This window comes from Cannabis sativa, chromosome 9, assembly GCF_029168945.1.
Source record: "Cannabis sativa cultivar Pink pepper isolate KNU-18-1 chromosome 9, ASM2916894v1, whole genome shotgun sequence".
In the NCBI taxonomy this organism is placed as follows: domain Eukaryota; kingdom Viridiplantae; phylum Streptophyta; class Magnoliopsida; order Rosales; family Cannabaceae; genus Cannabis; species Cannabis sativa.
Genome location: NC_083609.1, coordinates 22,865,786 through 22,881,696, shown reverse-complemented (window position 1 = coordinate 22,881,696; position 15,911 = coordinate 22,865,786). Strand labels below are relative to the sequence as shown.

Here is a 15,911-nt window from a genome sequence, read left to right as displayed (position 1 = left end):
AGATAGTATTGGTATCTTATATTATTTTTTGTGGGCTCTTTGAAATCAAAGAAATAATCTTTACCATAATCAATATACCCTTCCTCCTAAGGAAGTGTATGATTGGAGTCTTAACTTCTTTTTCAAGTATTTAGATGTGCAGCAGGTTCATCCAACAAGTCACAATTCTACTGCTCCCATTGCACCAATGCAACTAATTGAATCGGGCAACCTCAGAATTTTTACTGATGCAACTATTGATCCTCAGTGCAGAAAACATAGTGTTGGAGTGATAGTTTTGGATGCTTGCAACCGGGTTAAAGCATGTTTTTCTGCTCCATTTATTGGGCTTGTTTCCCCTGTTGTGGCTGAAGCTAAAGCCATATATCAGGCTATCCAGTGGGCTCAATTGATTAAACTACTTGTGAATGTGCTTATGACTGATTGTTGATAAACTTTGTTCTTGTAATTGGAATAATAGTATTTTGGATAATATATTATTTAACATTAAGAACTTATAATCTTTTAGTCCAAATCTAACTATTTGTCATGGTTATAGAGAGTTCAATATGATTGCTAATAAAATTGTTAAGTTAGGTCTTGAATCAGATAATGGGTTGGTTTAGAATGGTTCTCTTCCTTGTAGTATGATGCTTTGTAATCTTTTCCCTTATCAATGAAGCACAAGTTTCTTTAAAAAAAAATATATATGTAATGAATAGTCCTACCACACCACGGTAGATTTGAAAACTTAGTGAAATTATCCACAAACGATGATTCGAAAAAAAAAAAAAATGAGTCACCAAAGTTGAAAGTTCACTTCACAGTTCACACGTTGATTTTTGCAATAATAGTATTTGCGTTAGGAATCTGACAAATAATAAAATTGAGATTTGAGATTTGCGTTTGGCTAATGTCAAACAGATCTACAACAACCAAACTAACCTCATTTCCCCTCCATTACTCCTCTCTCCTCTTTTAGTCCAAATCGTCAACTTCCATTCTCTCTCTTTCTCTGCACAATTGGGTTTGGAACGAGGGAGATTCTCTCTCTCTAACAAATCTGGAGAAATACTGAAACTCCCGAAATGGGTAAAGGGTCTTTGATCATATACATAACCATAGCATTGGCGGTGCTCTTGCTGGTTTCTCGAGCTCCAAGGAAATCCTCCTCCCACCACCGCCATCGCCGCCTCAAACTCCGCTCCAATTTCACATTCGCTCCTCCCACTCTTCCCCACCACCAACAACAGCATTCTGCTGCTGCCCACCACGAGCCCGTTCCCTTTGATCCCCTCGTAGCCGACCTCGAGCGCCGCCGTGAGGACAGGGAGTGGGAGAAGCAGTACATCGAGCATACTCACCCGGAATTAGCTCACCACGAGCCTGCCCCGGGGGAGGAGTACATGAACGCCGAGGACTACTTAAACGATGAGGAGAAGTTCAATGTGACCAATCGGTTGTTGGTCTTGTTCCCCAAGGTGGATGTGGACCCTGTGGATGGGTTCGTTACCCTCGACGAGTTGACTGAGTGGAACCTCAAGCAGACCCAGACTGAAGTGTTGCATAGGACCAAGAGGGAAATGGAGCTTCATGACAAGAACCATGATGGGCTTGTTTCTTTTGCTGAGTATGATCCCCCCAGCTGGGCTCGCAATACAGGTAGCTATATCTCTTTTCTCATTCTTATATTGATTACATTTGGTTTTTACATGTTTCCCAATTTTTTAGATTAGCTTAGCTGGTATTAACATCCGTGGAATGAGAATATGATTTCTGTACACTGGGTTTTCTGATCTATTTCTGCTTGATCAAACTACTCAAACTGACAAGTTTCTGCTCTGATCTTGGATTGAATTTGCTTAACATGATCCAAAAAAGTGGTCATTGTTAAAAACTAGTCTACATTGTTAGGCAAATGTATTGGGTTGTAGTCTACAATTTCGGTTAGCAATGAATTAATGATTGATGATATGGAGGAGATATAATGATGATGTAAGGATTATATTGATATTCAAAACTTTGAGAAAAATATAGGTGGGGCTTAAAACCTTACCAATAAGGTTCCTGTGATTCTTAGGATAATTTCTGTCCCAGTTGTGAAGTTTCGGTTACATTTTTTTTCAAAAAAAATAGCTTAATTTTTCTGTTTTATTGTTAAAAGGTTGATTACAAAATTTTTTAGGTTGGTTGACATTGGGAGTGCATTAGAAGCTAGTTTGGAGATCATTTTTAGTGGTTGAATTTGAAAATCTGCATGAGCTCCTCCTTTCTTTTCTTTTCTTCTTAGTGGTTATAAATAGTAGTGGAAGGGAAGGTGCAGCTGGTTTTGTTAAAGAGGTTACTTGGCTTTGAATCATAGGACTTGTACTAATCCACCAAAAGGGAGAATGCATTTTTTAGTTCTCATATATTTGCAAGGTTCCTGTTCCTTTACAATGAACTGATCATCTATAGTATGCCCTTGATGGTAAGATTGGGAATATAATCTAGGGACTGGCTAGTGTGTTTGATGGCTAATTGGAGGATGCGTGATTAAAATCTTCTATTCAATGCAATAATTCATATACTTTAGCAGTAGCTATGGTACTTATATCATTGCTAATGTGAAGATGTCTTAATTTGGATTCTTCAAAGAAACAAATGCTGAATCCGTGAAATGCAACAATGCTCAATGAAATTAAAGAAATGTGGAAACTACAGATTTGCATCTATTATATAACATTTTATCTAGTCTGTGAAATCCACTACCAGGCAGAGAGATGTGCTGCTTTATGATGGCAAAGTTTACAATAATATGGTGCTTCAGGCTTTCATTTTAATTAATTTTAAAGCCGTCATATCTATACGGATTGGTGAGTAGTATGTACAGAACTTGATATTAGCCATGAAGTGATGCAATTTATTACTTTGATTGGACAGTCACTTCTACAATAATAATATATCTGCAAACTTGGATTGTGTCCCTAAAATTGTCCTTGGTTTCATCTCTGCACACTTAAATCGACCTCAGTTATTCATTGTTTATCATCCTCTATTCAAAGGTGAAAAATTTGTCAGTCATTACTGATAGTGTTTCATACACCTTGGAGCTTTCCAAAGGAAATGATACATGTTTTTTTGTTGTTCATCTTTTTAATCCCTTTACATTAATTTATGTGTCCTCCTCACTTTGATCATGAGGTTTTTAATCCACTTGGAACTTTTGTGTTCCTTTTTCCTAAATTTTATTGTTGTCTTTCACCTAATTACTTTCATGGTCATTCATATGCATAGAGAGTAGCACATAGCCTATTGTAGATAAAATCTACTTTTTATTTTTAATTTTTTGCTGGGTGATGTGTTTCATAGATGCTGTTGCCTATTTTTGTAAACAGATAATGGCTCTTTCGGCTATGAAATGGGTTGGTGGAAAGAAGAGCATTTTAATGCATCAGATGCAGATGGTGATGGTCTTTTAAATATTACAGAGTTCAATGAGTGAGTTAACTTTTGGCTTTTTTTCCGTTTATAGAAAGTGGTTTTCAATTTTGTTCTTCGTGACTTATATTTTTTATTTCTTCCCTACCTTAATAATACAGCTTTCTGCACCCAGCTGACAGCAAGAATTCAAAGTTACTTCAATGGTTGTGCAAGGAGGAAGTAAGGTGATATGTGAATTTCATTTGCATTTCTTGTTTACACTTTATGGTAACTTTTACAAAAGGAATTTCATATTCATTTAATGAATCGGACTCATTTATAACTAAAAGGAATAGAAAAAGGATGAGTATAACTCAACTACTAGTGTGTTTCAACCTAAAAGTTTTTAAATTTAGATGAATTCTACTTTTATAATTATGGTTTGTCTTGTGTTCCTATTTCCGTTGTTAAACCCCCATCTTTTATTAGATCATCTAAGCTACAATAACCGATAACTTTATAATATGTGGAGGAGGTTACATTTATTGTCCATGCGCTTGGATCTCATGTGTATATATTGCTTATGTTGTGATATAGTATCCGGATAGAGGGTAGATTTGAAAATAACCTTGAGTGGTAAGACTTGAAATTTTCTTTTTCATGTTGATTGTTGCATCCAATGTCAAGTCTGCTCAAGTGTTAGAGGGATATCGTTTCAAGTAGGTGAATGGAGTATTAATCAATTTCTTTGAAATTTCTGTACTGACTACTTTGTGACTCTAAATCATATTTTAGTTGTCAATTAGATTATGGTATGCACAAAATGATTGGTTAGTTATTGGGATTTTAGGAATTCTGTCTTACTTGGATATGGTAGTGATTTTTCCCTCAAGTTTTGTGTTCTTACTGTTATTTTCACAATTACTTTAGAGTTGTGATTCTTTTTGGTGATAATTAGTTTGCGATTGTGCTTTATTTGTCGCTTTTCCCTGACTAACTGTGTTAAATCTGTCTTTGCTTGCTCAGAGAAAGAGATACTGATAAAGATGGAAAGGTTAACTTCAAAGAATTTTTCCACGGGCTCTTTGATATGGTGAGAAACTATGACGACGAAAGTCATAACGTTACACATCATTCCGATGATGATTCAATGGAGGCCCCAGCTAAAGTATTGTTTGCTCAACTTGACAAAGATGGTGATGGGTACATATTCTGATATCTTTTGAAACTGATAATAATTCTAATCCTGGGAATCCATTGGCACTATTATTTACTTTCGGCTTTTTCTTCTTCTTAGATATGTGTCAGACATAGAGTTGCTACCTGTTATTGGGAAGCTACATCCATCAGAACGTTATTATGCAAAACAGCAAGCAGATTACGTGTTAACTCAGGTATCCAATTTTGTATGCTGGTTTTGCATGTTATTACTTGTCAAGAACTTCACAGTGAGCATGAAGATTAATTTTTCTTTTTTCTGTGTGTTTTGCAGGCAGATACTGATAAAGATGGGCGCCTGACTTTGACAGAGATGATTGAGAACCCTTATGTTTTCTACAGTGCTATTTTCAACGACGATGAAGATGACTATGAGTATCATGACGAGTTCCGTTAATTTAATGTTAGGTAAAATCTGAGTCTAAATTCTTGCTGTTGTTTTTATGTCTCTGCGTCTTACCATCCTTAAAACAGTTCCATAATTGCAGGGTTCCAAAACGACATTGACTAGATACAATTTTACTCATGCAATACAGAATTGAGCAGCACTGCAAATTTCAACAGTATCATGAGTGGGTTTCATGATGGGGTTGCCACATGCCATAACTAATTGAGAAATATTTACAATTAAATTAGCTGCCACTTACTAATTGTTTCTTGGTGGCAATCTGAGGGAGTGGTCTCTATTAAGAGACTTTTACATTTTGGCAAAGCAACATTTGATAGAACTTTCTAACTTTTCTAATCTTCATATTTGTCTAGCTGTCATACATGTACCATGTAATATATATATCAGAATTGTTCAGAGTGGAACAATGTAGTTTCTTGAGGCCTCCAGTTTTCTTGGTTTCTGATAGATTACCTTTTCTGTATGTGTTTCTGATAACTCTGGGTTAGGTTTGCCCTTATATAAATATTCATCCAGTTTCAAAATTATGCTTTGATCTGTTGCTTAGTTGTAATTTTTGAATTTTCATGGAATTAAATACCATTTTGGACCCTGTGTTTTGCAAAAGTCACAGATTGGACCCTGTGTTTTGTTAAATGACAAAATAGACCCTGTATTTTCTAAAATAGTAAAAATAGGACTCTGAACTTAATTTTTGACAACTTTTTTTTTTAATACAACCAACTTGAAGACAATGCTTAATACGAACAGATACAAAAAATGTAAACAGTTTTGTCATAGCACTTTTAGATTGGATTATAATTAAACTTTATTTTGACAAAAATCAATTCAGGATCCTATTTGTACTATTTTAAAAAATACAGAGTCCATTTTGTCATTTAACAAAATACAGGGTCCAATTGGTAACTTTTGTAAAACAAAGGGTCCAAAATGGTATTTACCTATGTTATTTCCCTGCTTTACTCGAATCAATTTCTGGCACTTAATATTATTGTTGAGGGCATATTTGAAGACTAAATTAGGCAGAGGGGTGCCAGACACTTCTCATTCAACCTCTTGTTCACACATTTACATGTTCACGTGTAATTTTTTACTTTTTACTTAAAAAGCATTTATTATGTACTTTTTTTATAATATGAAGGAAAAGAAAAAAGTCCAAATACAAATTTTCAAGAAGACGAACGCAGACACAAATAGTCTTTACAAAGTTCCAGAGTTCAAAACTAGGAGTGTAAATGGGTCGGGTTGAATTTGATCCGACTATAATCCGACCTCATCCAGGTCATGTAAGGATCTGTCCTCTCCCGTTAGATCAAATACTCGGATCAGATCAGATCTGACTCGACTTATTCGGATCGGATTTGATTTGATCTGACCCGACTCTTTTTTTTTTTAAGAATTTTAATATTAACTTATAATTTTATATTCATTTTAATTTTGTATTAGTATTATTAAATACAATACTATATTTGGTATTGATATGTATTAAAAGATTGTGTAAAGATTCGAGTTCGGGTCCGAGTCTCGATCCGGGTCGAGTTCGGATCCCGTGTCCCAATTCGGGTTCGGGTCCCGATCCCGATCCTGGGTCCCGGGTCCCGGGTTAGGGTCCGGGTCTCGATCCCGGGTCCCAGTTAGGGTCCGGGTCCCAAGTTCGGGTCGGATCCTGGATTCCGGGTCCTAGTCCAGGTCTGGGTCCCGGTCCGGGTCCGAGTCTGGGTCTCAGATCCAGGTCCTAGGTTAAGGTTTGGGTCTCGGGTCCCGAGTCCCGAGTATGGGTCCTAGTCTCGGGTCCCGAGTTCGGTCCTAGTCTTGGGTCCCGAGTCCCGGTCCAAGTTCGGGTCCCGATCCTGGTTTGGGTCTGGGTCCGGGTTCGGGTCTGGGTTCGGGTACGGGTCTCGGCTCCCGGGTCCGAGTCTGGGTCCGAGTCCGGGGTCAAGGTCCGGACCAGGTTTGGGTCCCAGGTCCAGGTCCTGTGTAACGCCCTAATGCTAAGGCACGCTATAATGTTTTTTCAATTACAGTGCAATCTTTGCTAATCAAAGAATTTTCTCGAAAAACGTGTCACATTAAAACTTTTATACTAATTATTAAACTTTATAATATAATAAAAGATTTACAAGTGTCGGGATCCCGTTTTTAAACTTTGTAAAGTTAATATTCCAAAATATACATTTATTACAGGTCGCACAGCGACTATGAAAATACAATCCCCAGATGTCCCGAGACCGAACACTCCAGGTCGCGCTGATTTGACATGTACAATCTCATCCGGGCTCAGGTTCACTCCTGTTCAGCTTTCGCCTTTCCTTTACCTACACATGGAAGCAGAACTGTGAGTCGACAGACTCAGTAAGAAATGCATATAACATATCCTATAATTTTCGACCTGCAATTAGGCGCCCATACACCTATTTACAGGGCTTAACAGATGAGCATGAACGTTCTAACTGCCTGTGCTATTGACCATGATATCACTCCTACCAGCACTATGGTCGTGCTGCAGGGCCGGCACTATGTTCGTGCCGCTATGATAGCGTCAATAGCATCCAAAAGTATAATTGGCCATGATATCACTCTTAACCAGTACGATGCCTGTACTGCTGAACCGACACAATGGTTGTGTCGCTATGATAGTACCAGTTCATACTTTCTGGGGTGAATATCACTCTTAACCAGTACGATGCCTGTACTGCTGAATCGACACAATGGTTGTGTCGCTATGATATCACCCAAACATATACAATGATACACACAACATGCATATATATCATACATATACATACACCCAGATATTCATATCACACGTTATATTCAGTTCTCACCTGATTTCCGAATTCAAGTGTGCTGGCCGACCTGAACGGAAATCTCGTGTTAGATGGATGTCCTAATCACATTTTGAAACCAGGTAAGTTACATGATTAAAACCCTAATCCCGGGAAATCCAAAACCAAAACCCTAGGTTCTGTTATACTCTCAATGGGTTATTCTAACTCTGGAAATGGGAAAAATCCAACCGAGGCACCACAAAGACGAAAATTGAGAAAATGAAAGGCCCGGGGAACCCTGCCAAAACCGGCTAGCCGGTTTTTGTGGCACTGCAAACCGGCTAGCCGGTTTGCACCAGGTTTCCCAAAGTCTTTCATTTGTTGCTCAATTCTCCACCAAATGCAATGAAACCTTCCAGAGTACCTAATAAGGGCATACATAATAAATTCCAACTAGTATTTCACAGAACAAACCAATAAAACTCAAGTTGCCATTAAAGCTCAAAGCTTTGAACTCAAAGCTCAATATTGCATAAAACTTACAACAAACCTCAAAACCAGCTACTAAGAACTAAAATCAATCCAAACTAACCCTAGAATTCGAACTATACAAGCATCAAACCCTAACAGCTCCCAACTTCAATTTCACATACACAAACTAAAGAAAAAGCTTTAAAAATACAAAACCAATGATCTAGGGTTACCTTTTGTTGATTCCTCCTTGAATTTCTAGCTAAATCACAGAGAAAATAAGATGAAAAGGTTGGTCCTTGCCCTGGTTTGCCTCAGCCGAAGGAAAGAAAGAGAGAGAGAGTTCAAGAGAAAATGCTATTTTCTTCAAATTTTCTTTTTGATTTTCCTCTAATTGGAAAAAAGGATTTAATTAATCCTTTGCTGCCCAAATAATGGCTAGGTGTCATCCTCAAAATCAGCAACCTAATCTCCCCTTTAAAAAGATTAAAATGCCCTTTAAGTCAAACTTAGGTATTTTCCAAGACTAGGGATAAAATGGTCAAATCCCATAACTCCGCTTAAACCCGATAATTTATTTTCTCTAAAATATTTCACACTAAGAAATAAGGTTCTAAACTTACTCATGTGATCAAACTAGCCATCCATCGCATTTTCCGTTGTCCCCGAGCAAAAATTATAAAAATTGCATATTTCACATATAAGCTAAATAATACCCCTAGAGTTTAATAAAATCTCCGGAATCGAGAAATTATAACTCTAATATTTATTTTTAAATATTGGGGTCCACAATAATTAAATTCATGAATAATAATAAAATAACAGAAATTAGTGCTAATTGCCTTTACTAATCCAAATTACTAAAGCGGTCATTACATCCTGGGTCCCGGTCCTAGTTCAGGTCTAGGTCCTAAGTCTCGGGTCCCGAGTCCCGAGTCCCGGGTCTAGGTCCGGGGTCAAGGTGAGGTCCGGATCCGGGTCCGGGTCCCAAGTCTGGGTCATTTGTCCTGGGTCCTGGGTCCCGGGTCCCGGGTCTTGGGTCCGGGTTTGGGTCAAGGTCCGGGTTCGAGTTCGGGTCTGGGTCTGAGTCTGGGTCTGAGTCCCGGGTCCGGGTCCAGGTCTGGGTCCGAATCTGGGTCTGGGTCCGGGTCCGGGTCCAGGTCCCGAGGGATCCGAGTCTGGAGTCCGAGTCTTGAATTAAGTTTTTTTTAAATAAATTGAAATTGGGTCGGATCAGATCCGATCTAGAAAAAAATTAGGCGGGTGGAGCGAATCTGATCCAAGATCCAATAAGTATCCGAATGTTTCGGATCAGAGGTGATCCGTCTGATCGGAACTCCCACCCATTCCAACTAAATGGATCTTTTTGACATGCCTATTCAAAACAAAAAATCATTAAATGACTCGTCTATTAATGTCTAGACTAGAAGTAGAAACATGGTAGGTAACAAACACCACCAAACAACAGTAAAGGCAACAAAGACAAACAACCCTTTAAAGGCTACATCAAATAAAAGTCGTCAAGGCTACATCAAACAAAAGCCCTCAAGGCTACATAGACGTGAATCAAAACTAACGAAATTCATCTCATTGATAAACTAATTGTTAGAATTGACATAGTGACACCAATTGAGAGCCACAACATGAAAAACCTCAAGAAAACTCATATATGGGTCCCCAAATGCCTAAATGTTGATTCAAAAAAATTGTTAATGATGTAAAGTCAAAATTACAACAATATTGTGTACTAGATTTATGAAAGCTAAGAATTTGAAAACTAACGACACAAGAATTTATAGAAGTTCGATCCTAGTATTTAGTAATGACCTAGTCCCTTATTGTTAGGGGTGTTCGCGATGTGAGTGGTGCGGTTTTTGACCATTTTTTTTTTCTTCTAAAAAACTAAGTTTTTGCAAATATCAATAAATATTATAGAAATATATATAAAAAAAAATATATGACTGCAATAGTCTGCAACAGCAGAATGTAATTCTGTTACTGCAGAAAACAGTTTTGCAGAATCAAACCAGAACCAGCAGAATATTAAACATAATTGCAGAAAATTAAATCACTTGACACAAGAGATTTGTACGTGGTATCCGTTTTTTTTCGAACACTCCTAGTCCACGGGGCCACGCCCAGAGAAAGAAATCAATTAATAAAGTATCAACAATTACAAAGACAATTGACTTAAACAAGTTTAGACTCCCTCTAAATCATTGCCGCAATCCTTTGTAATGCACTTCATGAATCTAATTTCAGAACCACCTTCAAACAGTGAACTCCCTTCGTCTTTGAGGTGTGAGTGCTTACTTCGTCCCAAAGTAAGGCTTGCACAAGTCTTCTCCCGAAGACCTTTCTCTTCAATCAAGATGTTCTAACCAACCCTAAGACCAGTATAAGAACAGATATATAAACACTAAAACCTAGATGAACAAATAGGGTTTCACAAAAAGAACTCTCTCTTCACAAATGAGAATATGCAAAAAATGAAAGCTAGAAGAGTTGAATCGAATGGCTGCTCTCTAGATTCTATTTATAAAACATGAAAACCCTAGAGACAGCCGCAAAATCGATTCTACTGTTGTACAAACTTTCCTAAAAGAAAATCATGTATAAGAGACAGGTTCTGCTGCAGCAAACCATACCAGAAAAAGGAAACTTGCCAAAAATGTGTCCGATCATGTATTTTTTAATATCTGCTAACTCCGAAAGGGTATTTTTGTAATTTTATTTAGCTGAGAGTATTTTTATTATTTTACATATTTATGGATTTAAATATGTAGGAGATTTTTTTTGTGATGATATGATATTATTGGCATGTGCTTAATGCCTAATAAATATATATATCTCGATATTATTAGATGGGTATATTATTATATTATTATATTATTATAATTATTATTATTATTATTATTATTATTATTATTAAAGTTATTATTAGTATTTTTATAATTATTATTATTATTTCTTTATTATTATTAATGTTATTATTATTATTATTATTGTTATTAATATTATTAATGTTACTTTTAAAACTGTATATACGAATATATACGGTTCGGAGAGCACCGATTTTTGTCGAATGAGAATCGTTCTATTGCGGTTCAAATCGATCTTTTGCGTGGGTTTAAACACGATAGAAATTAGGTTTGAGTTCTATTTTCGTGCACCAGAAACAGAGAACGAACGACAGAGAGAGAGAGAGAGAGAGAGAGAGAGAGAGAGAGAGAGAGAGAGAGAGAGAGAGAGAGAGAGAGAGAGAGAGAGAGAGAGAGAGAGAGAGAGAGAGAGAGAGAGAGAGAGAGAGAGAGAGAGAGAGAGAGAGAGAGAGAGAGAGAGTGAACGTATACGGCGTATACGATACCGAAAAATTTCGTTTCTTCTAGCGGAGCGCAACCTGGGTGAACGTGGGGGTTTGGGATCACTTATATACGACCTAAAGAAGCTTTTTAACATGGTATAAGGGGCGGAGGTCCTCATTTCGAGATTCACACTTTTTGAAGCTTCGAAGGTGCGGCTTGGAAACAGACTCGAATTCGAACGTGTTTAAGCTTGTTCTTCGGTCAAGGGAGGTTATATATGAGTGCATGGGACCCTAAGGATTGTTTTTGACGTAAGAAAACGAAGCTTTAACGTCCAAAACGAAAAACCAATATTTTGACTCCATTAAAGACGGTACACCGCCATCGAAGGAGACGACTTGGATCTGCCTTCTTAGACCTCTTTTCTTGATCGTTTTGAGGTCCTGAGCACTGTGGAGAGCTTCCCCAATCGAAATGACGCTTCAAGAGCAATCGGAGACAAAGTTACACTTTACCGGCGACGAAACCGACGAGAACGCCGCGACCACGTTCTGACCATTTCTGAGGTGTTTTTCTTAGATATTTTTGTATATTTTGATTCCTTATTTTATTCTAAGGTTCTTGGTGAAGTTTCATAATTTTTTGAATTTATTTGGAATTATTGTGAATTAATTAGTTTATTTCATAAATTAATTATGAAAAATACTTAGGTTGCTCAGAAAAATCTAGATTTATTTTATATGATGGGCTATGATATATAAACTGTTATAAAATTGGTAGATTGAATTTTCAGGCGATTATGTATTTTTCATGAATTATTGATGTTATTTCTTATTTTAATTATGAAAAATACCTAGGTTGCTTAGAAAATTCAAAGAAAATTATTTAGGACTAAGTACAATAAACTGTGTTAGAAGAGTTAGATTTGGTTTTTAATCAATTTTGGTATTTTTCATGAATTTACTTAATTAATGCTTAAGTTAATTATGAAAAATGGATAAGTGTTGTTAAAATAGTAAAATGTATTTTTGTAATACCATTTACTGCCTATGATATCAAAAGGAATAGGTTTTATTATTTATTAGTTGCTGTAGGTATTTATTATAATTATTGGTGATTAATTAACTATTTATTTAGGTTTTAATGAGAATAAATAGTATTCTAGTAAATTTTACATAAAAAGGTGTTGTATGAATTCATGTTTTACGTTAAGAATGTTTGTTTGAGTCCATGCAATATGTTTGTGTGAATCAAAATAATAAATGTTTATGTATGGTGTGTCATGCAAGTGAAATGGACCTATGCGTTACGTATTTTTACGTAAGTTTCTGTATGGGTTTAAAGATTCATACTTGAATGTATTTTGAGTGTATTGTTGTGTTAATGAATGTTTAGGATCTTGTTTTCAACAAGGAAATTCGTTGAGGTGCTCGAGGTAGCAAGTGTGGTCTTAGCAACTGAGGTAAGAAGAGTGGACATCTGTACACAGGGTGTATGTTATGCATACAACTTGGGTTGGTTTGCTATTTAATTTGATTGTGTTGTGATTTCCTTATATTTTGTGAGCATCGTTAGCATGAGAATAATATTAGGGTCTTGCTGCTTGTGTGAGCATATCACTTGCAGGTTATAACTTTATCATGGGTGAGTACAACTTATGGTAATTAATTGCCCTGTTGGATGCCAAGTGTGAGAATAACACAAGGGAGGGCAGGTTACCTCATTTGTGATCAACATGAGCGTATAGTTGATTATCGTATGTGAGTATAATGTGCGATATGAGACTTTATTTGTGCATGTGAGAACAACATGCGCTGTGGATATATTTATGGAATGTGAATTACTGTTGATTAATATTAAAGAGTAACTTATGTCAAGTAACTAGTTAGGAGGGTTATGTCCTACATAGCTCTTCTTACTGGGCGTTAGCTCACGAGTACTCTGTGTGCAGGAAAGGGTAAGGCTAAGTAGTGAGATTGAAGAGCTCGAGGCGTGGACCGCATGTTAGGGGGCTGGCGCAGTATTTTGCTTTTAATGTTTTTAAATGCTAAACATTGTGGAACCGTTATTTTGATTTAACTAGTTCTTATTTAGGTTTACGGTACTAAAAGTATTTTGTTTTAAACAGTGAGATCTCATGCTTAGATATTTTTTTTTTCAGTAAAGAAGTATTTTATTGTCTTTATCTTATTAAATTATTTTATACGAACTATCCTATGTGACATCTCGAGAAATCGAGGTGTTACAATATGGTATCAGAGCAATACGGTCCTAAAGAATGTGGTTAGCCCTAACATGTAAAGTTCACCGCCATGAGACGAGCTCGACTCACTGTACTGTAAATGTGTTACATATTTGGACTTGATACTTGCCAAAACAGTATGTTTGATCTGATCTTATCAAGACACAATCGAACTCATTATGGAGAAATAAGAAAAGTTAAAGTTTCCATAAAAAGTAAACTTTCCATAAGAAAATTGCTTCCCTTACAAGAAGTTTTCAAACAAAGAAAAGGATAGCTGAATATAGAATCTTTCTTATGATAGAAAAGAGCAATAAACATTTAATTAAGGTGAGAAAATCAGTTTTATGATAGCCAAAAAATCGCACCATAATAAAAAATATTTTGGCATCTAAATTGCCAAAAAAGGACTTTATATTTTCAAACCAACCCGCACATGCCGTTTTTTCAATTTTTTAAACTGCACCGTATGTTGGGTTTTATGCCCTAAATAAAACTCATTTCATATAATCAGATTTACTCATTAATAAAGATCAGAAATAACATTTTATGTTGCATGGTTCACATGATTTACTTCATGATTATATGTATATAATGTATGAATTCTTTTTAAGTCCAGAACATATGGGTTGGTTAAAGATTATAGTGTTGTCAGCACAGTGGAATATAATCTTTATTATATGTTCAAAAGTTGATTCCCTGATTTGTCAGAACACTGGATTTAGACTGACATGGTATAATCAGCGATAGGTATTCTTACACCTTGGAAAAGTGTTATGTCCTTTCCAAGACATTGGCAAAGTTTACCAGTATCGGATGTATGGAGTATACATCGGAAGGGACCGATATTGAACTTTGATTAGATATGTTAAAACTTACCGTAATATCTATTCAATTCAATATCAACTGTTGATCCTAGATCACATGATCGAAATCCTGATATGGTTAGGCTCAATTTCAAGAGTGTTATTCGTGTTCTTTGATTTGTTAGTTAAGCCTAGTTTTGTATCAGGGTGATACGTACATTTTGGGAACACGGTAATGCAATTGAGTGGGAGCGCTAACATAAATATGGAATCTATAGCTTCTATTTGGCAAATAGAAGTAAAGGATGATTTCCTTCGAGCTTAACCAAACGAAGATAAATGGTGGAGATCTCATTTCACTTAGGTGAAATATCATTTATACAGGGTTAAGTGTTTTAAGGATAAAATACATTGTAGGGTGTTACGGTAATTTAATCCCTGTACAGTGTAAATCATCTATATAGAGGATCATTGATCACATTAGGGTTATAACAATGGATAACTAATGACGTGTCTATATCGTGGAACATATAGAGCGTTTCTATATGACTGAGAGTGCAGTTCCAAGTTCTAAGTGTGGATTCAATGAGGAATTAATAAGTTAGGGAATTTACTTGGTAAATTCGGTTCGACTTATTGGAAGCTCGGTTATATAGACCCACGGTCCCCATACTAGTTGAGGCCATACTGCTTGTAAGACTCAGTTAATTGATTTTAATTAATCAATTAAAATTCTAAAAGTTAGACTATGTCTACTTTATGAATTTTCACTAAGCAAGGGCGAAATTGTAAAGAAAAGAGATTTTAGGTTTATTTATTGATTAAGAGACTTTATATGTCTAAATTAATAAATATATTAAATGGCAATATTATTTGATAATTATTTCCAAGTTATTAAATAATTAGAATTGGCATTTAAAAGGTTAAATTGGAAAATTGGCATTTTTGAGAAAATGGGAATGGAAAATAACAAAATGGGAAAGTTGCAAAGTGAGGCCCAATACCCTTTTGTATGGCCGGCCCTTGCATAGGAAATTTCATGCAATTCTAACCTAAACCTAGAGGGTTTTCTATAAATAGAAAGTGTTGGCTTGAGGAAACTAAGACACACATCTTTGATCACTTTGTTTCTCTCAGAAAAAGCCTCACACGCCACCTTCTCTCTCTCTTTTCTTCTTTGTAATTTCGAAACTTTGAGTGAATGAGTAGTGCCCACACACATCAAGTGGTATCTCAATCATAGTATCGAAGACTATGGAATTTCTGCATCAAAGAAGGAGAAAAGAAGATCCAGGTTCAGATCTTGGTGAT

General features: G+C 36.2%; 1 protein-coding gene across 2 annotated transcripts; it reads left to right on the top strand.

Annotated features, from left to right (window-relative positions):
• The first annotated feature begins 571 nt into the window (after nt 1-571).
• LOC115722660 (uncharacterized) lies at nt 572-5,532 on the top strand. Of its 2 annotated transcripts, none has more exons than XM_030651923.2 (7): nt 572-1,641; nt 3,357-3,459; nt 3,561-3,626; nt 4,408-4,584; nt 4,679-4,775; nt 4,874-5,007; nt 5,088-5,532. In XM_030651923.2, exons 1-6 carry the CDS (start codon nt 1,068-1,070, stop codon nt 4,994-4,996), a joined length of 1,140 nt encoding a protein of 379 aa, XP_030507783.2. In that variant the 5' UTR covers nt 572-1,067; the 3' UTR covers nt 4,997-5,007; nt 5,088-5,532. The 2 variants fall into 2 exon arrangements, with proteins under 2 accessions (XP_030507783.2, XP_030507782.2); XM_030651922.2 differs by having other exon boundaries at nt 597-1,641; nt 5,074-5,532.
• The last annotated feature ends 10,379 nt before the right edge of the window (nt 5,533-15,911 follow it).